This window comes from Nicotiana tabacum, chromosome 24 (genome assembly GCF_000715075.1).
Source record: "Nicotiana tabacum cultivar K326 chromosome 24, ASM71507v2, whole genome shotgun sequence".
NCBI classification, from domain to species: domain Eukaryota; kingdom Viridiplantae; phylum Streptophyta; class Magnoliopsida; order Solanales; family Solanaceae; genus Nicotiana; species Nicotiana tabacum.
The window spans coordinates 15462631-15489780 of record NC_134103.1 but is presented as its reverse complement, the minus strand read 5'-3'; the positions used below and the strand labels follow the sequence as shown (position 1 = coordinate 15489780).

At 37.8% G+C, this 27150-nt stretch overlaps 1 protein-coding gene and 1 pseudogene across 2 annotated transcripts; one reads left to right on the top strand and one right to left on the bottom strand.

Moving 5' to 3' along the window:
- Positions 1-15280: 15280 nt before the first annotated feature.
- Positions 15281-18829, top strand: LOC107824346 (cytochrome P450 CYP749A22-like; annotated as a pseudogene).
- An 812-nt stretch (positions 18830-19641) lies between these two features.
- On the bottom strand, positions 19642-26580 carry LOC107824347 (uncharacterized). 2 transcript variants are annotated; one of them, XM_016651093.2, is made up of 6 exons: positions 25390-25894; positions 25234-25291; positions 23518-25107; positions 20997-21119; positions 20685-20825; positions 19642-19966 (listed from the first exon to the last, which is right to left on the bottom strand). In XM_016651093.2, exons 1-6 carry the CDS (start codon positions 25401-25403, stop codon positions 19826-19828), a joined length of 2067 nt encoding a protein of 688 aa, XP_016506579.1. In that variant the 5' UTR covers positions 25404-25894; the 3' UTR covers positions 19642-19825. The 2 variants fall into 2 exon arrangements, with proteins under 2 accessions (XP_016506579.1, XP_016506580.1); XM_016651094.2 differs by lacking the exons at positions 25234-25291; positions 25390-25894 and adding an exon at positions 26360-26580.
- Between the last annotated feature and the right edge of the window lie 570 nt (positions 26581-27150).

The window sequence follows — 27150 nt, the reverse complement described above, 5'->3', positions numbered from 1 at the left end:
ATGTAGTGGTAGTCCCTAAAAAAGGGAACCAATTAAGAATGTGTGTAGACTATAAGGATTTGAATAAGGCATGTCCCAAGGACTCCTTCCCCTTTCTCAATATCGATCGCATGATCGATGCCATGGCCGGCCACGAGATCCTCAGTTTTCTCGATGCCTACTCCGGGTACAACCAAATACGGATGAACCCGGGTGATCAGGAAAAAACCTCCTTCATCACTAAATACGGAACATACTGCAATAACGTGATGCCATATGGGTTAAAAAATGCTGGTTCCACCTAACAACGACTAGTAAACCGGATATTCGAAGAACAAATAGGAAAATCAATGGAGGTTTACATTGATGATATGTTGGTTAAGTCCTTGCGAGGAGGGGACCATTAAAAACATTTGCAGGAAACCTTTAGCTTATTGAAGAAATACAATATGAAGTTGAACCCGGAGAAATGTGTGTTTGGAGTTGGGTCAGGTAAATTCCTCGGATTCATGGTATCCAATCGGGGAATCGATATCAACCCTGATAAGATCAAAGTCATCGAAGATATCATGGTTGTGGACAGCGTGAAGGTCGTTCAAAGATTAACCGGGCGCATAGCCACCTTGGGGCGATTCATCTCGAGGTCCTCCGACAAAAGTTATCAATTCTTCATACTATTGAAGAAGAAGAATAGCTTCCCATGGACCCCGGAGTGTCAACAGGCCTTGGAGGAACTCAAGCGGTATCTATCGAGCCCACCGCTACTTCACACGTCGAAGACAGGTGAACAACTATACTTGTACTTGGCAGTATCGAAAATATCAGTAAGTGTAGTCCTGGTCTGGAAAGAGCAAGGTACGCAATTTCCAATTTACTATGTTAGCAGGACCCTAGGTAAGGCCGAAACTAGGTACCCTCACCTAGAAAACCTGGCGTTTGCTTTGCTAAGCGCCTCTAGAAAGCTAAAACCATACTTCCAATGTCACACCATATGTGTCATGACTACCTACCCATTGAGGAATGTCATACATAAGCCTGAGCTCTTACACCGGTTGGCCAAATGGGTTGTGGAAATCAGTTGGTACGATATTGAATATCGACCCCGGACCGCCATTAAATCCCAAATTTTGGTAGATTTTGTGGTCGACTTTACGCTGGCCCTAATACCCGAGGTCGAAAGAGAGTTATTAATCAACTCAAGAACCTCCTCGGGGATCTGGACCCTCTTTATGGACGGCATCTCAAATGCAAAAGGGTTCGGATTTGGCATTATATTGAAGCCACTGACAGGCAATGTAGTTAGACAATCTGTTAGGACTGTGAAATTGACTAACAACGAGGCCGAATATGAGGCCATGATTGCAGGACTCGAATTAGCCAAAAGCTTGGGGGCAGAGATGATCAAAGCCAAGTGCGACTCCCTCCTTGTGGTAAACCAAGTTAATGGGAAGTTCGAGGTCAGAGAAGAACGAATGCAATGGTACCTGGATAAGTTGCAGGTAGCATTACATCGGTTCAAAGAATGGACTTTACAACAGGTACCTCGGGATAAAAATAGTAAGGCTGATGCCCTTGCTAACTTAGGGTCATCGGTCGAGGACGATGAGTTCAACTCGGGGGCAGTCGTACAACTTATGAGATAGGTAGTGGAAGAAAGCCATACCGAGATTAACTCAACGAGCCTAACTTAGGACTCGAGAAATAAATATATAGAATATCTGCAAACCGGAAAACTACCCTCGGATACAAAAGAATCGATGGCCCTAAGTACAAAGGCAGCCCGGTTAAGCATGTCCGAAGATGAAACCCTGTTCAGAAGAACATTCTATGGCCCACTCGTAATATGTCTAGGACCAGGGGATACCGAGTACGTTTTAAGGAAAATTCACGAAGGCACCTGTGGAAATCATTTAGGCATCGAATCATTGGTTCGAAAAGTAATCAGAGCTGGCTACTACTGGATCGATATGGAAAAGGACGTGAAGGAGTTCGTACAAAAATATGATGAATGTCAAAGACACGCTCCGATGATTCATCAGTCCGGGGAGCTGCTGCATTCAGTTTTGTCACCATGGTCGTTCATGAAGTGGGGAATGGATATCGTCGGCCCCCTTTCGTGGGCACCCGGTAAGGCTCAATTTATATTGTTTATGACTTATTATTTTCTAAGTATGCGGAAGCCCAGGCATAGGAAAATATCAGGGGAAGGAAGTCATCGATATCATTTAGGACCATATCATATGCCGGTTCGGAATGTCGGCCGAGATCGTGTGCAGCAACAGGAAATAATTCATCGGCAGCAAAGTTAGCAAGTTTCTAGAAGATCATAAGATCAAAAGGATCCTATCAACACCCTATCACCCTAGTAAGAACGGACAAGCAGAATCAACCAATAAAACCATACTCCAAAACCATAAGAAGAGGTTGACCGACGCAAAAGGAAAAGGGAAGAAAATCCTGCCCGAAATCTTATGGGCATACTGTACGACCTCGAAGTCCAGTACCGAGGCCAGCCCATTCTCACTGGTTTACGGCGCCCAAACTCTAATACCAGTTGAAGTCGGAGAACCAAGTCTCAGGTTCCGATATGCAATCAAGGAATCTAACGACGAGGCTATGAACAAGAGCCTAGATCTATTAGATGAAAGGCGCGAAGCAACCCTTATCCGGTTGGCCGCCCAAAAACAGCAGATTGAGAGATATTACAATCGAAGGGCCAACCATCGACACTTTAATATCGGGGACTTAGTGTTAAGGAAAGTCACTCTAAATACCAAAAACCCAAATGAAGGAAAGCTGGGGCGGAAGTGGGAAGGACCTTATCAAATTATCGAGATCACCGGTAGAGGATCGTATAAGCTAGGAACAATGAACGGTGAGCAACTACCGAACACTGGAACATAACTCACTTGAAGCAATACTATTGTTAAGGTACGACCCCATTCATTTCCTTTTATTTATTTACATTATGAACTAACACTTGTGGGCAGTCATCAAAGAATGATACAATCTTTAGGCCTGAAAACACGCACTGCATTATTTTCCCCTTGAACCAGTTTTTGTACCAAATGGGTTTTCCGGTAAGGTTTTTAATGAAGCTACAGTAAATCGTGCTAACATATAATTGAGGGATGGTTACGAACCGATATCGAAGATCATGACAACAGTATTCGAGGCATCTCTACGCTCGACCCTGAACGCTGGGGGGCATCACCCTCAGATAACAACTTTAGCAAGGAAGGAAATTTTATGATTGAATGGTCTCGGCTCAGTCGATATGATTTACTGTAAGGTCCAAATAGTCAAATTAATCGTGCCCGCATAGACTACTCGATCCCTGGTACAAAGTTTGTACACATGTATAACTATTATGCACAAGAATAAAAAGAAGTTTCTACCTTGCGGATAAATGTCTTGTCCCTTAAGAATTTATCTTTTTCTTTTCCTCTTATGGGCCGTCTTTTTTCGGGTTCAAACGATCACTCCCAATCGAGGGATGCCGTCCAAAAACAAACTCGGACGACTCGGGCTGAGAAAGTCCGAGGGCACAAGACCTATTAGGCAATGCCCGAACCTCAAAGGCTACGACCATCCCTATTCAGAAACTATTATCTTAGGTAAGACCGGATAATTCGGGGTAACACGCCCACTAGGCAACACCTGAACTAAAGGTTACGACCATATTAAAACGGTTCGGAGATGTCTGAGACCCGTAAAAAAACAAGGCCTTCAAAATTTCATAACCAGTTCTAAAGGCTACCTTCGGCAAACTATAAATTAAAAAATCATAAGTACTTTGGGGGAAAAGTTTCTGGTCATACCGAATCCCCACGATGCCTTAAACAAAATAATGTAGAAAGCAAGGCATGTTCGAACCTCCGAACATGACCTAACTATTTTATGTTAAGGCATCTCGATCTTTGCAAACATAAAGAATATAGCAAAGGAAAACATGATTCGTAAAAACTATCGAAGGGAAAAACAAGCCTTGTATATTATATACAGTCTTTACAAAGGCCAAATGGACTTAACAAAAAATACAAAAGTACACAAGTACGGAAAAACAAAAAAGCAATTTTTTTTTACAATGGCATCTAAATAGCCTAGTCTTCTCCACCCCCGGATCCATCGGAACCCTCAGAGTCTTCTTCTTCTTCTTGTTCATCGGGGTAAACCAATTTCTTAGCGATTTTGATCTCGGCCGATAGATCAAAACCCCGAATATGAACCTCTTCAAGGGCCTCTCTTCGTGACTGCCGCTTCTTGTATTCAACAATGTCTTTCAAGCGGTCTTGGGCAGCATCGGCATCGGCCTTATATTGGGCCACCATCTCGTTGGCGTCGGCTTTAACAATCGTGGCCGCTGACTTGGCCGTTTCAAATTTCTTGGCCATAATATTTTGATCAGAGGCAGCCAAACTTAGCCGAGACTGGATCTCTTCAATCTTTTTGGCCTGCACCTCAGCCTTTTCCTTTATTTCCTGAAGCTGGATCTCAACCGAAGTCAGTTGCGCCCGAGAAACCTCTTTTTCCAAGCCCAGACGATCTATCCTACCCCTCCATTCGTCGGTCTCAGCCTTGATAGCATCCATCTCAGCCCGTAGTTGATCGATCTTTTGTTGGACCTGCGTATTCCGACCGTTAGTCACCGAGCCTAGCTCTTCATCACTAACCATAAATATTTTTACATGCTCGACCAAGTCAGCATGCTCCTTTCAAGCCACCTCCAGCTCTGCTCGGAGGCTCTTAACCTCCCCCTCGCGTTGCTCACTGAGAAGATTGTACATGTCTACCTTCTCAATAAGCTCTTTGGCTTCGGCGTCGAGGAGACTCATCTCTTCTTGATATCGGAGGAATGTCTCGTGGTGAATCACTGAGGCCTGCGAATATAAGGAAAAATATTAAGATCATTAAGTAACCAAAGTTAGAAAACGAAAAGGTTTGGTAACACCTTACCCGATTCAATGTCTGATGTGCTTCGTTTAACAAGCATGGAGATTCCACCTTGTTCATCTTTGCCCGGTCCTCTTCAGTCACCAGGCACTGGAGGTAACTAGCTACCCCAACAGGTGTGGAAAGGGCCCAGGCATCCTCCAGAATAGAGATCATGATCAATCACTTCCGACGGGGATCGTCACTCGGGTTAAAGAATCGGTTGACCAATCTCAGGCTCGAGTTAGACCCACTTGTCCTCGAGGGCGAACTTCTTATTGGTACTTCTAAACCACCTAATCTGGTGACTTCCTCCATGGCAATAGAGTCCACGCCATCGAAAAGAAATTGGAGGGGATCGTTCGCTCCTTGGACCCCCTCATTTGAACGCTCTTTCGCTACTTAAGCTTCACCAAATATTGAATCTGTGAACGAAGGTGATCCAATTATATCGACGACACCGGGTGGAGCAGAAACGACGTCTTGAGGGTTCTCGATCCTCACTGATGCATCGACCTCTTGAGTTTGGGAGGGATTGGCCTTTATCATCCCCCTTCGGTTGACACCCATTCTTCAGGGACCGATGGCTCTCGGGCCAATAATATCTCATCCTCTTCAGACTTGTCCCTGAGCCGGTAGAGGCAGTTCTGAATCAAGTATTTGGGAGCTGGAGGATTCTTTTGGCTTGCGGATCAGCCTTCTCCTTAGTTTCTTTTTCTCCGCGCTCGGAGAACTCGGAGTCCTTTTTCTCTTTTTCTCTTCACCTTGTTTCGGAGTAGGGGACTCGATGGTAAAATTGTCACTACTGGATGGGGTCCTCATTTGGACATCCTTAGGTAAACCAGCAAAAAGAAATAAAACAAGTAAGGAATTAATCATGCAAAAGGGAAACCAAATATTACTCATGAAAGAGATCTCACCGTGCGAATGGGCCTCCCATAGGCCTTTTGAAATCTCGCGCCACGAGCGCTCGAAATAAGGCCTTTGTGATACGATTCCCTTGACCCATTCCTTGATTCGAGGAACTGTATTCGGGATTCGAGCAATAGTTGTACCATCATAGAATACTGATAAAAAGGAAGGAAAAGGACGATAAATAAAATCTTGGAAGAAAAATTATATACTTACCTTTCATGTTCCACTTCTTAGGGAACGACATGTGCTCGGTCAGGATCAAGTTCGAGGTCCTCACTCGAACAAAACGGCCTAGCCAACCTCAATCCCTATCTTCATCGATACTCAAGAACGCGGATTTACTAGCTCGAAGGGCGAGCTTGATCACCCCTCCCCCTCCCCGGTAGAGTCGGGGACTATATAAATGCATAAGATGGTCGATCGTGAAAGGGCACCCTTCATTCTTGCTTACAAAGAAACGGAGGAGGATTACGATCCTCTAAAAAGAAGGGTGAATTTGACCGAGGGTTACCTCGTATCTTTTGCCAAAGTTGACAATAACTGGGTCCAAGGGGCCTAACGTGAAGGGATAAGTGTAAACACTTAAAAATCTGTCGATGTGGGTGGTGATGGCTTCGTCAGGTTCGGGAACAACCACATGTTTGTCAACCCAGTTACAATCCATCTTGACATCGGAAAGAATATCCTGTGTGATCGAGCAGATGTACCTCGATACCTCCTCACACCGGCCTGGTACGGAGGAGGCCTTTTCGACTTTAAAATTAGTATTGACCGGGCATCCCCCAGGATGAACATTTTTAGAGGAGGTTCCGATGTTGGTTCCTCGACGGCAGTGCATGAAGTGGTCTCTTCGGTGGCCGGCCGCGAGGTAGAAGGAGTTTCTTTTTAGGGAACGATTTTGGAAGTTTTTGCCTTTTTTTTAGGAGTGGAAATAAGGAAAAAAATAAAGTTTAAAGAGTACACTTAATGGTTTGGGATGAAGACGGAACAGAAGTTCTTATAAAAAGACCTCAAATATAAGGGCCTGAAAATATTGAGATTGCTAAGGTACGAGGGCAGAAGCTTTGAATGTAAAGTTTGAAAGAGCAAATGAGGGGTTATTTATAGTTTTTCAATGACGGTTCTCATCCAGGAGTGGCCAACTAGAAACTGACAAACATTTAATGCCATTAAGACTTGACTAACGAGACGTTTCGACTGTTTTGTTGTTTCTGTCGTGTGGTATCGAAGAAAGAATCGAAAGGTCATGTTGTTTCTCGTCGTCTACTCTTCAAAAAATGAGGGGACTATCTGTATACGGTCGGAATCGAGCTCGCCTACGACATGGCAAGTTAGGCTCAAAACATGACAACCAAAGATTGAAGATCGACCCCGAGTCTCACCGAGCTAGAACCCAGGGTCAGAATGCTTGTCTACGAGAATATTGAGTCCGTAATACAGGAGTCGACCTTATCCCTGATCGAGCTCGAAGAAATATTGTTAGCATAACCAATAGAAGGCCGAAATATCCGTGACCGGTCAGGTATTACGGCGGGAATCTCAGCGCGTATCAGTTAGGAATCGACAATCAGCTAACCAAGGAATTTTTTTACCTTTAATAGAATTATACCTAAAGTAGGACTTCTCTACTATATAAAGGGGGTCTGATAATTCATTCAAGACATTATAACATGCATCCCAAAGCAATACATTGTTATTATTTCTCTTTAAGCTCTTGTTCTTCTATATTCTAACACCGATCAAAGCATACCTGGCTTGAGGGTGGCTAACCTTCCAAGGCTAATACTATTCAATTCATGTGATTTGCATTTACTTTGTCATTATTTATTTTAATTGCGATCTAATTTATTATTTTGTATCAAGTTAGTCCATGTATCCTTAAAACTACTTAAAAATTTAATTGTTAACTGATTTTGAGGGTAAACAAATATGTTATATATTTGTTAATAAATTCGTCTGAAAATACGGCGAAGATGGAAGCAGCATCCACCGGCGATGACGTCATCGTAAAATAAATAATTTTCTTCTAGGAAGTAACTCTAGGGCTCAGTACTCTCAAAACCCACAATTTTGAACTACTCATTTTCTACATCAATCAATGGCGGCTCAGTCCTTTACCGAAAAATCCCCCTGTTATTAATTCGCAACAACAGTCGGCGGATTCAAATAATAAAACCTCCCAACCAGATCCATCTCCGGCATTGTCGATCCAGTCGTACCTCATTCATTTCTTCCTGCGGCGCCGCCAGCACCGCTACCTTGTGGCGGGTGACAGAGAGATATTTGGGTAAAATATTTTGAGGCGGGTTGATGAAGGAAACGGGTCGGATCTGGGTGGGTTTAACTAAATTGGGTTAAATTAAAATTGGAGATGGGTTAATTCGTTTAGAGGTTGCCACGTGGATGGCCATTTAAATTAGGGGCAAATCTGACCCATAATGTAACGGTAGTGGCATAATTGACCTAAAAGTATAACGAAGGGTATGAATAAATAATATTTAAAAGTTCAAGGGTATTTCTGACCATTTTTCGAATTTGAAATGAATGAGTGACTAATTGAAGAATATTCGATTTTTGTATCCTTTTGGTATCCTAAGCTCGTTGGCCCGATATTAATCTAAATTCACGCTAGATAGGCATGCTATGAGAAAAAATGTTCTCTACCAAGAAGTTTTGGATGAAATTCAAAAATAGCCAGATTTACAAGTAGTAATTGAAAAATAGTCACAGTTTAAAAAGTAATCAAAATTTAGCCACATTTTATGTAAAGATAAATCAGAAAGAAAATACTGTTCAAAATCGGAAAAATATTCCAGCATAATATACTGGAGTTCCAGCATAATATACTGAAATTCTAGAATAATATACTGGAGTTCCAACATAATATATTGGTCCAGCATAATATGCTGGAAGTTCATACACAGATGCTCCAATCTCTAGTATATTATGTTGGAATTTTCTGTGTGTTGGAGTTCTAACATAACATGCTAGAAGTTCATACACAGGTGCACCAATCTCCAGTATATTATGCTGGAACTTTTCGTGTTGTAGTAAAATAGCGGCTATTTTTTAATGACTTTGCAAACGCTGGCTATTTTTTAATTACCAGTCCAAAAACTGGCTATCCCATGCTATTTCCGAAGTTTTTCGTTCCATATGCTCGAACTTGAGACCTCGGGTTATCTGAATGATTTTGCTTAATTTAGTGATGCCTTTACTACGTTTAAATTCACCCTCTTCATTTTGGATACTGAATATGTTCCTTATTTTCCACATCATCATAATAATATCCCTCAATTTCTATTACTACTTGTTATTTTCTTTGCTTCAATTATCTTTTTGCTTTGTTATTTTGTTGTTGTTACTATTCTTATCTTTATTATTCTCAACATGGCTTTTTCACTACTGCTTTCTTTTTTAAACTTGCTTTGAATTACTTTTCTTTAGCTGAGGGCTTATCAAAAATAGACTCTCTACCTCCACAAGGTAAGGTCTGTCGTACTTAATAATAGAAAGATTTGACAGAAATATGTAAAATTATCCCTCCTAAAAAGATTATTCCAGAATAAATAGGCAATAGTTAGGAGAGGTGCGACAGGTCTTGGAAAGAACCTTTCATTGGAAAAAAGTATTTTCTTACATTTCAACAAATTGAGTATTTTCTTTATATGGTGTAAAAAGGTATTTTCTTTCATTCAACAAAATGAGTAATTTCTTTTCATGTTGTACAAAGGATATGTTTTTCAACAAAATAAAGTATTTTCTTTTTAATTATCGAGCTCAAATTTCAACATTGTTCTTGTGTGAAAAAAGTAAAGAATCACATTAGTTCCTTTAGGTTTGTGTGAATTGAAAAGAATAATTAAATTATTGAAGAAAATAGAGTCGAGGGAGGATGCGGAGGAGTACAGGAAACATGAGAATTTTGGGGAAGGTGGGTTGAGGAGAGTAGCATAAAAAATTATTTTTCTAAAAATATTTTATACTCTCTAACCAAACACTAGAAACTATTTTTCGAAAAATATTTTTTACTCACCAAACAAACAAAAGAAAATAAGTGACAAAATCACTCATTTTCCAAGAAAATATTTTTTAGGAAAATATTTTTCATGAAAAATATTTTCGTTCGTACCAAACACACCCTATATGTTACAAATTCAACTCCCTCCATCTTTATGTTATATGAACCCTAATTGTTATTCCATACTAAATTTTATCAAGTGCTCTATATCAAAATGTAAAGTCTTAATAAGAAAAGATTGCTCAAGTGGTAAGCATCATGCATCTTTTACCTCCAGTCTTAAAATTACGGATTCAAGTTATCAGGGGAGCAAAAGTAGGGAGCTCCTAAGAAGGAGTAATATAAAAAAAGATAATGTAAAGCTTAAATGAGATTTCTCATGGAAAATGTTTTCCAAAACATTTAAGCCAACCAAACATGAGAAAATTAAAAAATATTTTCCGCCATACCAAACTATCACGACCCAAAATCTGACTATTCATGATGGCACCTAACTCAACCCGCTAGGTAAGCCAATTAACTACTAACCAATTCCAATAACAATTAATAAAGTAATTAAGTAAAGAAATATCTGAATCTGATACATGCCCCAAGGACTGGTAGTACAAATCATGAGCTTTTAAGAATAGAGTATACAAAGCTGGCATGAAATAAATACATCATCTGTTTGAAAAGTATATAAACAAAGTTTTATGAATCTTAGGCTACCATAAACAAGAGGCAGCTACAACCGGAATGCAGATACATCTTCAGATCTAACTCCCAACGAACACATCAACATCAGCAATTAATATCTGCACGCAAGGTGCAGAAGTGTAGTATGAGTACAACCGACCTCATGTACTCAATAAGTAACAAACCTAACCTTAGGTTGAAAGTAATGACGAGCTTGTACCAAAGTCGGGTCCAACACCAATAACCAACAACAGTTCATAACAACATAAAGTAAGTAATAAAGAAGTAACTCAGGGATAAAATGCTCAACAAAAATCATAATTTCTAAAAGATAGTTCTGCCTTTCAAGTATATTAGTGAAAACCCAAATTATTTACCGAAATTGTCAAAAATATGAATAAGTTTGAAAACAGTAATTTTCCAAAAATCCTTTCAATAATAATTAAGATGTCTTATTTTTCTTTCCAGATAGCCAGTGCAAAACAAACGCTTCACTATGCCCATATGTCAATATGTGTGAGAAGTCATGAATGGCGTGATACCGTACAACATGAGGAAAATACATCTCTATGCATGTATGTCATGTGTGCATATCAATGCAATGTATCTCAGAGATGAACTCATATAATCACAATCTCGGAGTACTCAATCTCACTTTCTCATACATTCCACTCATCATGCTCAATCACTCGGTACTGTATATGGCCAATACGGCCCAGGGAAGATCCGTCCTGAATATACACATCAACTGATCATCAGTCACTCAATACCGAGTAGGGCCAATCCAGCCCGTGGAGAAGATCCATCTCCAGGTATAAAATGCTTCGGACAATATCCATGTCCAGGGAAGATCCATCCCTCAATAATATCAACCGCGCTCATTGGGGGTGTGTGCAGACTTCAGAGGGGCTCCTTCAGCCCACGCGCTATTATAAATCAGTATAACCACTGTGGCGTGCAGCCCGATCCCATAAATGTCACTCATAATCAGGCACTCGGCCTCACTCAGTCATCACTCTCTCCAGTTTCTCTCTCACGGGCTCACAATGCCATGATACTAGCCGAAAACAATGATATGATGCATCAATAAATAACAATAGAGAGACTGAGATATGATATGCAATGAAATGAATATGACTGAGTATGAAATTTTAATTTAAACAAATAATTCAATAGCAATATGACCTTTGTGGGTCTCAATAATACTGGCATATAATCTCGACATGAATATTAATATGATCCTCAACTCAATTTCTTTATCACATAAAACTACATAGAAAATGCCAAGATTATTTTACTACAAAATTTCACGGAACCAATTACGTCACAATTTCTATGGTGCACGCCCACACGCCCATCACCTAGCATATGCGTCACCTCCAAATAATTCATATAATATGTATATTCAGATTTCATACCCTCAGCTCCAAGATTAGAAGAGTTATTTATCTCGAACAAGACGAATCCAATATCGAGCAAGTTAACCAATGCTCCAGAAATTCTATTCTGCGCATATTAACTTCTAAACGGCTCGAATCTAGCCACAATAAATTTGATGCAGTCCACACAATTATAGGAATTAATTCCATATCAAAATACTAATATTTTTCCACAAAATCCAAAATTATACTACAAAAATTGCATGTGGGGCCCATGTCTCAGAATCCGACGAAACTCATAAAATCCAACAACCCATCCAATTACAAGTTCAACCATACAAATTTCACTAAAATCTGACTCCAAATCAATGTTCAAATCTTGGAAATTCATTTTATGAAATTATAGAAAATTCCTCTAATTTCTCTCGAAAAATCAATAATCTAACGCCGAAAACGAAGATTAATTCATGGAATATAATCACAAGGGAGTCAAGAACACTTACCCCAAGTTGTGTGAAAAACTTTCTCTCCATAATCGCCCAAACGGAGCTCCAAAATTCGAAAATGGCTAAAAATAGTGAAACCCCGAACTTAAGGCTTCTGCCTAGCGACATTTGCATCTTTGGTGGAATAGTCGCATCTGCGACATCCGCTTCTGTGGACGAAGCTCGCACCTGCAAAGGTCGCTTTTGCGGCACGTAAACCGCATTTGCGATCGCGCTTCTGCGTGCGTTGGGCTGCTTCTACGCCCTTCGCTTCTGCGACTGCCTTGTCGCACCTGCGAGCCCATTTCCGCAGGTGCGATCACATCAGAACGAGAAATCTTTAGCAATGCAACATGAAGTGAAAATGATTCAAACCTCGTCCGAAACTCGTCCGAAACTCATCCGATCCACTCGGGATCCCGTCCAAATATACAGACAAGTCCCATAACATAATACGGATCTACTCGATGTCTCAAATTACATCAAACAACGTCAAAATTACAAATCATACTCCAATTCAAGCCTAATGAACTTTGAAATTTCCAAATTCTACAAATAACGTCGAAACATATCAAACCAAGTCCGATTGACCTCAAATTTTGCACACAAGTCATAAATGACATAACGGACCTATTTTAATTTTAGAATCGGATTCCGACCCTGATATCAAAAAGTCAACCCCTCGTCAAACTTCCCAAAAAAAATCAACTTTCGTCATTTCAAGCCTAATTCCACTACGGACCTCCAAATAATTTTTTCGGACACGCTCCTAAGTCCAAAATCACCATACGGGGCTATTGGAATCATCAGAATTTAAATCCGAGGTCTTTTATATATAAAAAAAATCCGATCAATTTTTCCAACTTAAGTTTTCAATTATGAGACTAAGTGTCTCATTTCACTTCGAAATCCTTCCGGACCCGAACCAATTACCCCGGCAAATCATACAACAATTATAAAGCATAAATTGAGCAGTAAATGAGGGAACAGAACTGTAATACTCAAAACAATCGGACGGGTCGTTACACAAATACACCCTAAATGTTGGGTAAACACATGTGGGCAAGTGAAGATAAAAAAGAAGTAAATAGAAGGACAAAACAGATCTTCGAAAATCCCAGTACAAGAACGCAATGGGAAAAAAATTGAAATGATCATGGTGTTTGCATCAACTCATTCAAGAGTAAGGATTTTAAAAGTTACTCTGTTGGTGGCAAGGAAAAGGATGTGGACTAAGATCGGAGATCGGTTTTATGGTCGAAGAGTACAAATGTTATTTTACTTGTATAATTCTTTTCACAAGAGACCGATAAAAATATAGCACAGGTGATCGATAACTAAATAAAATACAGGAAATCTTTGCACGATTATTTTCTTGTAGCTCGCACATGGGAGAACATTTTTTTCTAGCGTTTATAATGTAGTAATATTAACCGATTTTACTAAGAAGGTATTGATCTTCAGAATCTTGAGTCAATTACTTAAATGGTCACTCAACTATCCCAAATTATCTCCTAAAGTCACTTTTCTTTCTTTTGTAATAACAAAGTCACTAAATTATACATATTGCACTCAGAAGGTCACTCAACTAGATTTTTCAAATTTTGGATTGCCAAATACCTATTTTACCCTCTAAATTATATACATTTATTTTCTTTTTATTTTTTAAAAACTTTTTAGTATTAACAACAAAAATTCAGAAATTTATTTACACAATTCAGAATGAAAGAAAATAAAGGTTGTAAAATATATATTCCATGCACATAATATAAAAATAATTATTTAAATAAAGGTATTTTTATAATATACATTATATATTCTTGAAAATTATGCTCAATTATATTATTATGTTTCTACCAACTTTCCGACGACACAAAGTTATGTCACCGGAAAGCATGGGGACTATATGTATAGGGTAAAATATGTTATGTTAAGTCGTGCATGGAATATATATAATATAATTGAGCATAATTTTCAAGAATATATAATGTATATTATAAAAATACCTTTATTTAAATAATTATTTTTATATTACGTGCATGGAATATATATTTTACAACCTTTATTTTCTTTCATTCTGAATTGTGTAAATAATTTTTTGAATTTTTGTTGTTAATACTAAAATTATTATTAGTAACAAATTATTCTAATTAATTTTTTAACTATGCTCATTATTTTGTTATTCCAGCATTATATATGCTTAAATATATTTTATTTTTTTAATTTATAAATAATATTTATTTATTCTATAGGTAAGTCCATAATGTAAATTAAAAAGGGAAAAATCATAATATTAAAAAAAATATTTATAATTTAGAGGGTAAAATATGTATTTGGCAATCCAAAATTTGAAAAATCTAGTTGAGTGACCTTCTGAGTGCAATCGGCATAGTTCAGTGACTTTGCTGTTACAAAATAAAGAAAAGTGACTTTAGGAGATAATTTGGGATAGTTAAGTGACCATTTGAGTAATACCTCTCATAATCTTCTTTTTATCTTCTTCTTTCTTGTATAATATATTGGTATATCTAAGTTTCAATTATTTATTGAACAATTTGCATACTCTAGATGAACAACTTGTCGTCAAGGACAACCTTAGGCCAATTAGTCAAAGTTATTATTCCTTACTATTAGATTTGAAAATTACTGCTCATATATAGAAGGGGCTCGATGCACAAAGTATCTCGCATTCACGCAGGGTCTGGGAAAGTGCTGCACCCTAAGAGGTATGACGTAGACAACATATTCTAATACAAGCATTAGTGGCTAGTTCAACGACTCGAACCCGTAACTTACAGGTCACACAGAGATAACTTTGCTGCTGCTCTAGGCTCCCCTTCGCTTACTGCTTATATATACTAGCTTCATTACTGAGAAAAGAAGGCAAAGAGAGGTCTTGTAGAAACTTGGAATTAAGCTATGATAACAATTTTCTTTGTTTTTCTTGGTTTATTGATTCTTGCTAGGTTCTTGTACAAATTTTGGTGGTATCCACTTTCAATACAACATTTGATGAATTCACAGGGAATCAAAGGTCCAACTTACAAGTTTCCAAATGGGAATGCCAATGGAGCTATCATCACATGACATATTTTCTAGGTTGCAGCCTCAATACAACTCATGGATCAAGCTCTATGGTAATTTACATTTACCTTTTTTTTTTATATATAACAGCTCACCCAACTAGTGATATGATTCGTTTTGGGCCTAGGTCTGCATGGCTTTAAAGTGCGTCACTAAATGTAAGATTTGTTTATTTATATACTCAATCTTTTTCACATGTTTTGTCGATGTAAGATTCACCTTGGCTATCACACTTTAGTTATTGAAATACCCTTTAACTGATTCTGAATTTATGTATCAGGAAGGAATTTCCTTTGTTGGAATAATACTCAATCACGATTGGTTGTAACTGATGTTGACTTGATCAAAGAAATTCTTAGCAGCAAAGAAAGTTCATTTGGTAAGTCTAAAATTATTAATCAATGTTCATTAAGGTTTTGGTGTAACTGATAAAGTTGTTGTCATATGACCAAGAGGTCACAGGTTTGAGCCGTAAAAACAGCCTCTTGCAGAAATTTTCTATAAAACTGCGTACAATAGACCCTTGTGATCCGACCCTTCCCCGGACCCCGTGCGCATAACGAGAACTTAGTGCATTGAGCTACCTTTTTAACCAATGTTCATTAAATAAACTTACCTGCAATTATGATGTGATTGTATGTTTTTTATATCGCGTGCATTGGACTTAAACTCAAGAATAATTTTTATGAAATATTCCAAATCAGGACATCATTCCAGCAATTATTGAGTGTGTGGAATCAATGTTGGAAAGATGGAAATCTTATGAAGGTAAAGAGATTGAAGTGTTTGAAGAATTCAGGCTTCTGAGCATAGAGATCATAGCAAATCAGTTTTCGGAGGCAATTTCTCAGATGGACAACATATATTCAATCTGTTTGACAAACTAGCTCTTATTTAGTAGGCGTTTGGACATAAGAATTGTAAAATTCGAAAAAATGGTGAAAACGTTTTTCAAGTGAAAATGGTATTTAAAATTAAGAGTTGTGTTTGGACATAAATTTCAGTTTGGGTTATTTTTGAAGTTTTATAAGTGATTTGAGTGAAAATTTTGAAAAACAGTTTTTTGCAGTTTTTCAAATTTTCGAAAATTTCCAAAACGCATCTTCATGAAAATTAAAAAATTTATGAACAAACGCTGATTTCGAAATGAAGTGAAATATTTTGAAAAAATCTTCCATCAAATTTTATGTCCAAACGGGCCATTATACTATCAGCTTTGGAAAGAGTCAGACTCCTATTATCGAGTATGCATCGATAGACTAGCTAGAAATACCAACTCTTAATTTACATCAACTATATCATTTCATTTTGTTGCTAATGCATGTTGCTACTGCTTCCTTTTCATCTTTCCTTTATTCGGGGTTTATCGGAAACAATCTCTTTTCCCTCAAGTTAGGGGTAAGGTCTGCGTGCACACTACACTCCTCAGAACCCACTTGTGGGATTATACTGAGTTTTTGGTTGTTGTATATCATTTCTTGAAGGTGAGCCTTAGCGTAACTGCTAAAGTTGTTGTCATGTGACCAGGAGATCACGGGTTCGAGCCGTGAAAACAGCTTCTAGTAGAAATGCAGGGTAAGGTTTCGTACAATAGACCCTTGTGGCCTGCTTTTCCCCGGACCCCACGCATAGCGGAAGCTTAGTACACCGGGCTGCCTTTTTCTTGTATATCATTTCATTTTGTTGAATTGCTTGATGCTACCTCTTGTGCCTTTTACAGAAAAATATTCAAGTCATCTTAGGAGACTGAATCAGACAAAGTATTAGAAGATCCATATGACTTGTTCGACAAAATGATAAAGAAAAGAGAAGAAAAACTTAAGACAGGACAATCAGACAACTTTGGAAATGATTTTTTTGGATCATTTTTGAAGGCTCACCATAATCCAGATCAAGAAGCAAGAATCACAGTGGATGAAATCATACAAGAATGTAAACTTTTCTATTTTGGTGGACATAAAACAATTACTAGTTTGCTAAGCTGGAGTATTCTTCTCCTAGCAATCCACACAGATTGGCAAGAGAAAGCAAGAAAAGAAATTCTCCGAACTCTTGGCCAAGATAATCCAACGACAGAAAGCATTTCTAGGCTGAAGATTGTAAGTATCCAACATCTTCTTCGCTAAAAACTTACTCGTTCCAGGTGTTTACACCAAGAGAGACGGATCCAGGATTTAAATCCTATAGATTCAACTTTCAAAGGTTTTTAGTATTGAACCCATTATATTTTTAAAATTATGGGTTCAACACTGCATTCGCCCCCTGACACCAAGCCAATAATTCCATGATATTTATTTACATTTACCTCAAGAAAGTACGACTTGTCTAAACCAACGGCGGAGCCACATAACTCCAGTGGGTGTCAATTGACAACTCTTCACCGAAAAATTATACTCCATTTGTTTCAAAAAGATTGGCATTATTTCCTTATTAGTTTGTTTCAAAAAGATTGTCTATCTTTCAATATTTCTTTAATAAGAAGTATTTATAGACACACAAATGTTATGGTAGATTTCATACCACAAGTTTCAAAAGTCTTACATCCACACAAATGCTATGACTTATTTAACACTACATATCTCAAAAGTTTTTCATTTTTTATTAAAATTTATGCCAAGTCAAACTAAGATAATCTTTACGAAAAGGAGGAAGTACTACTTAAATAGGTACAGTTAGTGTTTTTTATGTATATATATTGTGTATCGGACCCCCTTGACTTATATATTCGTGTATTTGGTTCTTCAAATTTTGACATCCTTTAATGAAAATTCTGGCTCCGCTACTGATATGAAACCATTGAAACTTGGACACGTTGAGCTAAGAATATATTCATGATAGGTCAACTTAGATTGTGTTCAAATCTATCCATCGAACTGCTTGGTTGTATTTGAACTATCAACACATTGTTAAGTTCAACCCAAACTCAGTAAACTTAGGACATTTTGGATCATGATTCATTTATTGACTCAACTTATTTTGATCAGTTCAAATTTAGCTCAACTCGTCCATTTGACTGTTCATATGTATTATCTCTATGTACATTATTTGTAGGTGGGCATGATTTGGTCTTCGAAAATGTGTTGGTGTGAATTTTGTGCAAATGGAGGTGAAATCTGCAATCTCTATGATCCTGCAACGTTATAAGCTCACTGTTTCACCAAATTGTAGTCACTTTCCTATGGCGTCTTTCGCCCTTGATCCTAATTCCTAAACATGGAATTCAGATCATGCTTCATCCACTTAAAAATTATTAAGTATCTTACTTAACAGTAATAAATTTGCAGTGAGTTAGAGCTTAAGTTAATTTTCTTTCATTCAGTAATAAAATTCAAGAAAAGTTTGTGCAATGGAGAAGGAATTCCCTGGACTATTAACTTTTCTGTTTCTCTTGCATTTACCACATGGTATAAGTTAATTGATCAAATTTTGAAGTTTTCAGATAATTTGTTTTAGAGAAAATTTAATTTTGACATGTTTGACACAACACAAGTAGTCCTAGTTTGCAGGAAATTTAAGAAGATTAACGTTCAGGGTACTGAGAATTGCTTTTGTCCCTCCTAGAACTGATCTTGATTAGCAGATAATTAAAGGTCGAACACATCAAGTTAAAATACTAGGTCCGGATAAAACCTGAAAGTCAGTTCTTTACCTCCACCAAACAAAATCCGTCTTTTTAGCAACGGCTATTCAATGCCAGCTGATGCATACCTTCACTATTTTACTAGTGTCTCCCACAAACACGGTACCGAGTAACTCTGTATACCAACACTTAAGTAGATGAAAAAAAAATCATCTACAGTTTTTATCTCCGCTACAATTTGAACCCCCTATCTCCAAAGTTTGCATCCACTTCATTGACCACCTGGCCGCCTACTCCAATAAGTACTTGCAATTGTTTACAAATTCTAAGTTGACCAACTCTCATAATTGCTCAACTTGACCTTAAAATCAACTTAGATACCAAAAGTGAGATAAAAGGAAGATTTAACTTGTTAAGATAATATAGTAGCATATTGTTAATCAGTCTGTGCATTGCAGCTTATTGCTTGTGGAGTAGTGTTATAGTTACTCCACATAGTGAACAATGAACAATGAGAGATTCTTTAATTTTATAGCTTTTTGTAAAGCAATTCCTGAAAAAACACCACAACCCTGAAAAAGGACAATTACATTAACAAAGACAATAAAGAAATGACATAACTATGCCTGGAAATGAGAAAACCTTTCTGCAGTTGAGTGCAGCTTTCCACATGGTGAGAAAAATCTAAAGCATTGAAGGCCTATTCACAAAATTTCCATCCTAAAGATAAATCTTTTGACTGGGAATATACTACTTTTATCTCCTATGTTCACTGCTATAAAGTTGGTAAATACTTGTCCTTCATTCGAGAAATAAGCTTGAATTTCTCCTCAGCTTCAACTTCTTGTCGTATATCAGATCTTGAAGCTCTATCTGGGTGAAACATCAGCAACGCTTTCTTGTAAGCAACGCGCACCTGAAAACAAGCATTTGTCCTAAGTGATCTCTCTCATTTTATTACCGGGATTAACATAGCAACACTTCAGAAACCAAAATAGAAGAAAGAAACGACCACAAGAAGTAGATTGTAACACGAATACAAATAAAACCCTGAAAACCATAGGTAAAAACACAAGAAATGAGAAACCGCCATGTCATAAGGGCTAGTTACTCCTAAATAAGCAACACGTTGAATATGAGCATGGAGTGGAGAGGCAAGTCTAAATTGACAACAGCCAACGTGATATAGGGAGAAAGATAAAATGGGTAGATAGATCAGAATGCGAAACCAACACTGGAAGGAATAACAGCTGATTTGATGCACAGATATGAAATCTTAGACTTGCAAGCCTGAATACACATACTGTTTCAATATAACTGCAGAGAAGTGCATTGACTTGCATAATAATCTGCATTACTTTACGGTTACTAAAAAGAGAACTTTGCATCATGCTAATTAACTCAGTTATCTGCACAACTTAACGCAATCAGATTTTCTACATTGCTAGTCAGTCTGCAGAAGAAGCAGATTCTAGACGGACTTTCATTTTTGTTTCAACTAAAAAGATCATATGATTGCTAAGAACAAGAAAACTCACCAACCGCAAATCAGGAATCAGGACAATAGCAAAATAAGAATGCCAATGTTTCTTTAAAATATGTTTCCCAGTAAGACACAATGAGAGTAAACAAACCTCATGACTAGTGCCACCACCAACAGTGATTCCCAATCCGCACAACATCGAAGCCATATCATGGCATGTCATTTCGAGCTTCCTAAGTTCCTTTCGAACTTCGGCTCGTACCAGCTCCTTCAAGTTCATATTCTCTACGTCCTAACAAAATTCATCAGAAGGATTATATACTAGGAAAATCCAAATATGCCATTAGTCACAAAAACAACACAGAGGCAGCATAAGTTGCGTGAAAGAGAGACATAAACAAATATAAAATAAAGACTCTGCAACACCACGCAATAGACAGCAGAAGAGGCCAAGTTGTGATACCTTCTTTTGAGTTTCTCTCATTTCCTCCACACGCTGCTTTTGTCTCTTCTCCATTTCTAATAGACGCATACTTTCAGCCTTCTTTCTTTTCAGCAACAGCTTCAACTTTTTGGCTTCTTCTGCCTGAATAGGTAAAAAACACATCAGATAACAATACATCTGCATACATATACAAGTCTTATTGTCTTTTGGCTAACTTTGCTTTTCTCTGTGGTTTCATTTTTTTATCAGAAATTCTATAACTTCAATCTTAATCAAAGTTTAAGGTTTAGAACACTATCAAACAGCAATCTCGCCAATTACAAACCAAAAATCATACTGTAAGGATCACCTGATATTTTTACATCAAGAAAGACAAGAACGGCTACATGACATGAAAATAACTTATTGTCACATGACCCACATGATGTTTCACTTCTACATCCAAAATATTTTTTATATAAATAACCAGAATGGGTTATCATATAAAGAACTCTATTATTTTTTTTTTTATCTATTATTTTTATTTTGTATAATATTGGCCTGGAATGAGTTTATATAGAATAACATAGTTAGTGAGGATTCATATACCAGAACACTAACTTGTTTGGGATTGAGACGTAGTTGTATTGGGTGTTGTATGAGCATGCAAGGCTGAAAAGGGGAAACCGTTGCCTTCTGACTGCATACTCAAACCCCCGGCTATGACGGCATCAAGACTATCCTTTGAAAAAGAAACACTTAGTTTGACTAGACCAATTCCCCTAGGGAAAGAAATTGGCGAGGGAAGGCAAAATGAAAGGTTCAGTTAACCTTAAGAAGAGGAATCAAACTCTACCCCCCGGTCACTGACAGTATGAAGCAGAATATAAATACGTTTTCTTTTCTTTGATCTTCACCCGGCATCTTGGCTTGATATTACAGCCAGAACACTAATCCTTTTCGTTGATCTTTCCATCTAATGTGCTGTATATATTTTTCGATCTTAAAAGTATCAACGGTAGTGTGCGTTTTGTGGTTACCGCGGTTGATGAGGTGGAGGGCTGTGTGTGGTGGAGATTGATAGTGTGCAGGTTGTGTGTTGTAGACCAGGTAAGTGGCAAGTCAAGGGGGAGTTTGTGAGGTTTGGGCATAGGGTGTTGGTAAGTGGCTCCTGGTGATTGGTATTAGTTTGGGCATAAGGTATTGGTAGACCTACAATTAGATTCAATATTGGCATCTCAAAAAGGCTTTGGTGCAGTAAGAGATAGATTAAAAGCATACAAATGACTCTAAACCCATTTTAAGTGAGAATTGGACCAGAAAAGATTCATTAGAAAAGCAGTGTCCGCTACTGAAACAACTGCATCAAAAGTAAGTGAGCAGCATAACAGACAAACAGTATATATCTCCATTTTGCTAAGTAACATTTGTTAAAGTAGTCAGACGGACTACCCCGTCAATACTTCTTCAATATGACATACACAACTAAACAAACCATAGGTGGAACAAAAAGACATGTCTGTACTTTGAAGTCCAAACGTAGTGTGTAGAGCGTACAGTATTGGATTGGTTAGTGTTGTCAAAGGCTCATTTTAGCACACTTAAGACCTGAAACTCAGTTAATTCCACGTTGTGCGCTTCACCTCACTTAGGTGACGCTTAAGTGGAGACACTAAGGTACTAAGGCATGCGTCTCAATGCCCATCAACTCTATCTTTAAGAGGGCAATACTAAACAAAAGATAGAGTTAGCAAAAGGATACATTAATTGTAAAAAAAAGTATTAATTGTTAGTGACTAGGAATAAGAGATTAAAATTTTAATAAGAAAAAAATTGCACCAAAAAGCATAAAGCTACATCTCTTTTCTAAATCAATAAATTTGAAATGGTTTTTAAACTTGATTGACATGATTGTACTTCATATATTTCAGTTTAGTGTATCTGTTCTTTTGTTCAACTAGTTATTGTTTGCCTTTTTCTCGAAAAAAAAAATATTGTTTGTCTTTCTTCATCAGTGGCTTTCTTTGTGAAGCTCACCCTTTAATTCCGCTTTGCACTTAAAATCCCCAGAATATTTCGTTTTTGACTACTCTCGACTTTGGAGATCCAACTTCTACAAGATATAGAGGAGGACGATTTTTCTTCTATTTTTGTGATGAATATAAAGGGGGAAATTTTCACACACTCCGCGGCATGTATATATTTCTACATCAACTGACTACTTCAAGTCTCTAACTATTACAAACACAATACCGGCAGTTAATCTCTTACATACTCTTACTCTATACAACTTGGCTGTAATATTTTCGTTCACGCAGCAAATAGGCTACAAAGAAGCACATTAAGATCAAAAGTCGAGAACATTTGATCAATTATGGCATTCATGAGATCAAAATTATGGGAGCAGACATCGATTCCACCAATACCCTGATAAACTTTCATAAGAATTCAGCAGTCAAAAGATCAAAAGATCAACAGGTTACAGAATAATGAACACCGAATGCATAACAGAAAACCACATCTCTACAAAAGTTAGCAGGAGGCAGTAAACATGACAGACCTGAATCACTAACGCTCTTTGCCTGGACGCAAGTTCTTCCTCTAGTGCCTTTTTGTATTCGGAAGTCTCCTTCATCCTTTCTCTTTCGGTGGTAATACAGTTCTCAATACGACCTTCCACATTCTCACCATCCTGGACATTCACGTCATCATGCCTTTCATCCTTGTGTTGGCTCGTAGATACAGATTCAGAAAGACCCTCCTCCAGCAAGGAACCTCTGTTACTAGGTTGTGTTTCATTATTGTGTGCATTTAATTCTGATGTCCTATCAGGAATCCATTTCCCATTTTCCTGATCGACACATTTTTTGCCGCTGATTCCTGAGCATGATGAAGCTCTCGTGCAAATAGAAGACTCTCTAGGATTAACTCTGCTGCCATTAGAATAGTTGCGTTCTGGATAGTATACAACAGATGATCGGGTAGTCCTTGGAAATCCTCCAGAAAATAAATCCTCCTTCTCATTGAACCTACTGGTTTCATGTCTTAATTCTTTTGAGAAATGAAAATTATAACTCTTAACCGCCTCCTGACACTTTTTACCATTATCAGCAGAAACATATTGTCTCCTACCATTTTCAGTTTCAACAGCACGCTGATGCTTTCCAAGAAAAGGTTCCTCCTCTGCTACCCTATATTGTCTACAACAGAAGTTCCTGTCACCACATGAAACAGGTTTTTCCAAACAAGGTCCTGGAGCTGGAATACTCCCTTCATTGCCTTGCTCCGGGTGCTTCTTTTCAAAAGGATTCTGCCGATATTCAGGGGGTATACTCGGATAACCCTCTTCAAAGTTCTTTCGTGGATCACCTTCGTCATGGACATCAGCCATACCAGAAGTGCGACGTGATTCACGTGTTGAGTTAGGAGATAGATCTTCTTTGTCTGTAGAGGATTTAGAGTAACCAGAACAAGATGTATGCTCTTCACTCTCACCAGGGTTAGGTTGAATTCCAACACCGGATGCACTATTGATATCTCTAACACCAGATTGATCACTGCTACACTTTTTCCTCTTTAAGGAAGCTTTCTGCCACTGCTCTCGAAGCTGTCCAGAATAATCCTCCATGAACTCATCATCTTCGGATGAACCACTCTCTGAATCAGATGTCAAACCATAGCGATTTCGTACAGGAGCTTTTCCGGAGTAAGTTCTTTTGCATTTTGATAACTTCACTGGAGGTATGTTTTCTCGAACCAACTGACAATCATCACCAATTTCATTTAGAGGTTCTTTAGCACTTTTCGAGGTTGAGCACGCTCTCATGCTAGGGGAAGGGTCACGAAAGAAGTGGCGGTCATTTTCTACACCAAATTCAGGATATTCATTCTCGCTGCTTTCGTCATCGTCGATGAAGATTATGTTCCTCAAAGGAGATCTTCTTTTGTCTTTCTTTGCTGAAGTCTTACGTCGAAACTTTTTGGGTGTGGATTCAGGCACATCAATAAAAATAACATTACTAAAAGTATCACTATCGACATCAATCAGAACAACATGATCAGCTCCTGCATGATCATTGCACCTCCTCAACGTCCTCCCGGTAATGGGTCTGCCATGAGACTCACCTAGAGACACCCCACTCATTTGTCTCTGCAAAACGGACAAAAAAGCAATTTAAAAATAACTCATTGAGGTCATATGATCACAACGAAAGGACGAGCAAGAAGGAGCTTGTGTGACAAACAAGCATAAAACTCAATGAGCAGTAAACAAAACCTGGTGAGAGTTGTGATCGGACCAACTTGTGTGCACCTCAACTAATCCACGGGGCAGCCTACCATAGCCCACAGCACATGCATCAGATAAACGGGATGCTACAGCTGGAATTTGAACCTAAAAACTCCAATTTATTTCCATATTACTAGCTCTTACCAGCATCTAAACATTATTTCCACTTCTGATTATCCCCAAACACCACATTCCATGTCCCACTCCACCCAATAGCAAAACCAGGATTTTGTATAAGAGGATTCAAAAATGCCACTCCTGCGATTTGAACCTATGACCAAAATTTTTGAACCCCCTTTCGCCACTTCACAAGAAATATTTCTGCATCTCAAGGGGATTCAATAGCGTATATATAATAAAAATAACCTAGTTTTCACCGTATTTCCCCCAGCTTTATATTCAATCAAATATCAGAAACTATCATAAAAAATCCTTTTTCTTAGGTAAAACATTCCACATCATCGCACCTAAGGGTGTGGCCTAGTGGTCAATGACATGGGTTGAGAACCATGTGGTCTCAGGTTCAAATCCCAGTAGAGGCAAATACATTAGGTGATTTCTTCCCATTTATCCAAGCCTTACCCATCCATGTTGTTGGTGGGAGGTAGCAGGTATCCCGTGAAAACAGTCGAGGTGCGTACAAATTGGCCTGGATACCACGGTTATCCCAAAAAAAACATTTCACATCATCACGAAGCAAGGCCTAACTTAATCGTGTATGCTGCTTTTTTTTTTTGCAGCAACAGAAAACACGAAAATTAAAAATTTAAACAGCAACACAGTTGAAGCAATTACATGTATAACAAATAAATTCACTAAAATTACTACTTCAACAACTAAGAAGAAATACATATCATGCAGCCCAAAGGGTCCATAGAATATCCAATTTCTTCACTAAATACAAAAGCCTACATCAATATGTTTTTAAATAAAAAGGTACCCAGATAAAATAAAATCCAAGAATAAAAAGAAACAAAGTTCGAATTAGGAAATAAAACCTAGAAAGCTGATTAATTCAAAGAAACAAAGACTACCAATTCCACAATTAATTGTTGTTACTCCGAAATGGATTTAATAAAAGACATAGTAAAATTGTAATTTGGGAGAAAGTTACCTTTGATGAGGAAAGAGCAAAACCCTAAGATGGCAAAGTCATGGAAATTTAGAGAGAAATTGGTGAGCGAGAGATGGAGAAAAGAGAAGGAAGAGGGAAATCAAACAAGTGAAAATAAACACGGGGTTTATTTATTATTAGTAGTAGTATATTTTCCTCTGTTTGGAATGAAAATCTAAAAAAAAAAAGAGAGAGAGAGAGAGAGAGAGCTTTATTAGTCCTAACTCGTAAGAGACGGGAAATTTTCGAAAAAGACTTTTATTTGGCTCTTGACTTTATTTTTTGTTTTTGTTTTTTCTAGTTGACGTCAAGGGGAAGAGAGAGTGAGGTTCACGGTTCAATTTACCGTTGGGAGTTTGGGACTTTTGAAGTTCTTTTTTTTGGATTTCTAATTTTTAAAGTTTGAATTTAGGTTCATTTAATGACGGTAATTTACATAATTAGATAATTTATAAAGATAATTAAGATAAATTTTTATAATAAGTATTAATTGATAACCTAGTAACAATAGTAACTAACGTATATCATTGTTTACCCGAAAAATCGGATATAGTTGAATTTATTAGTAGTTCTAAGGATATGTGATATAGCTTGACATAAATCGTACGTAGAGGTGAAAATGTTTAGATTCTTGGCTATGAAAACGGGATATGAATTATTGAATAAGAAGAGTGAGTGTGCTGAGTAAAACAAGCTCGAAAGATTTATTCGTCAATAAGAGAAGCAGTCTTTTCTTACAATGTGTCGACCTCTCTGTGCTTACAAGGATTCCTCCTTTTATATTAGTGGGA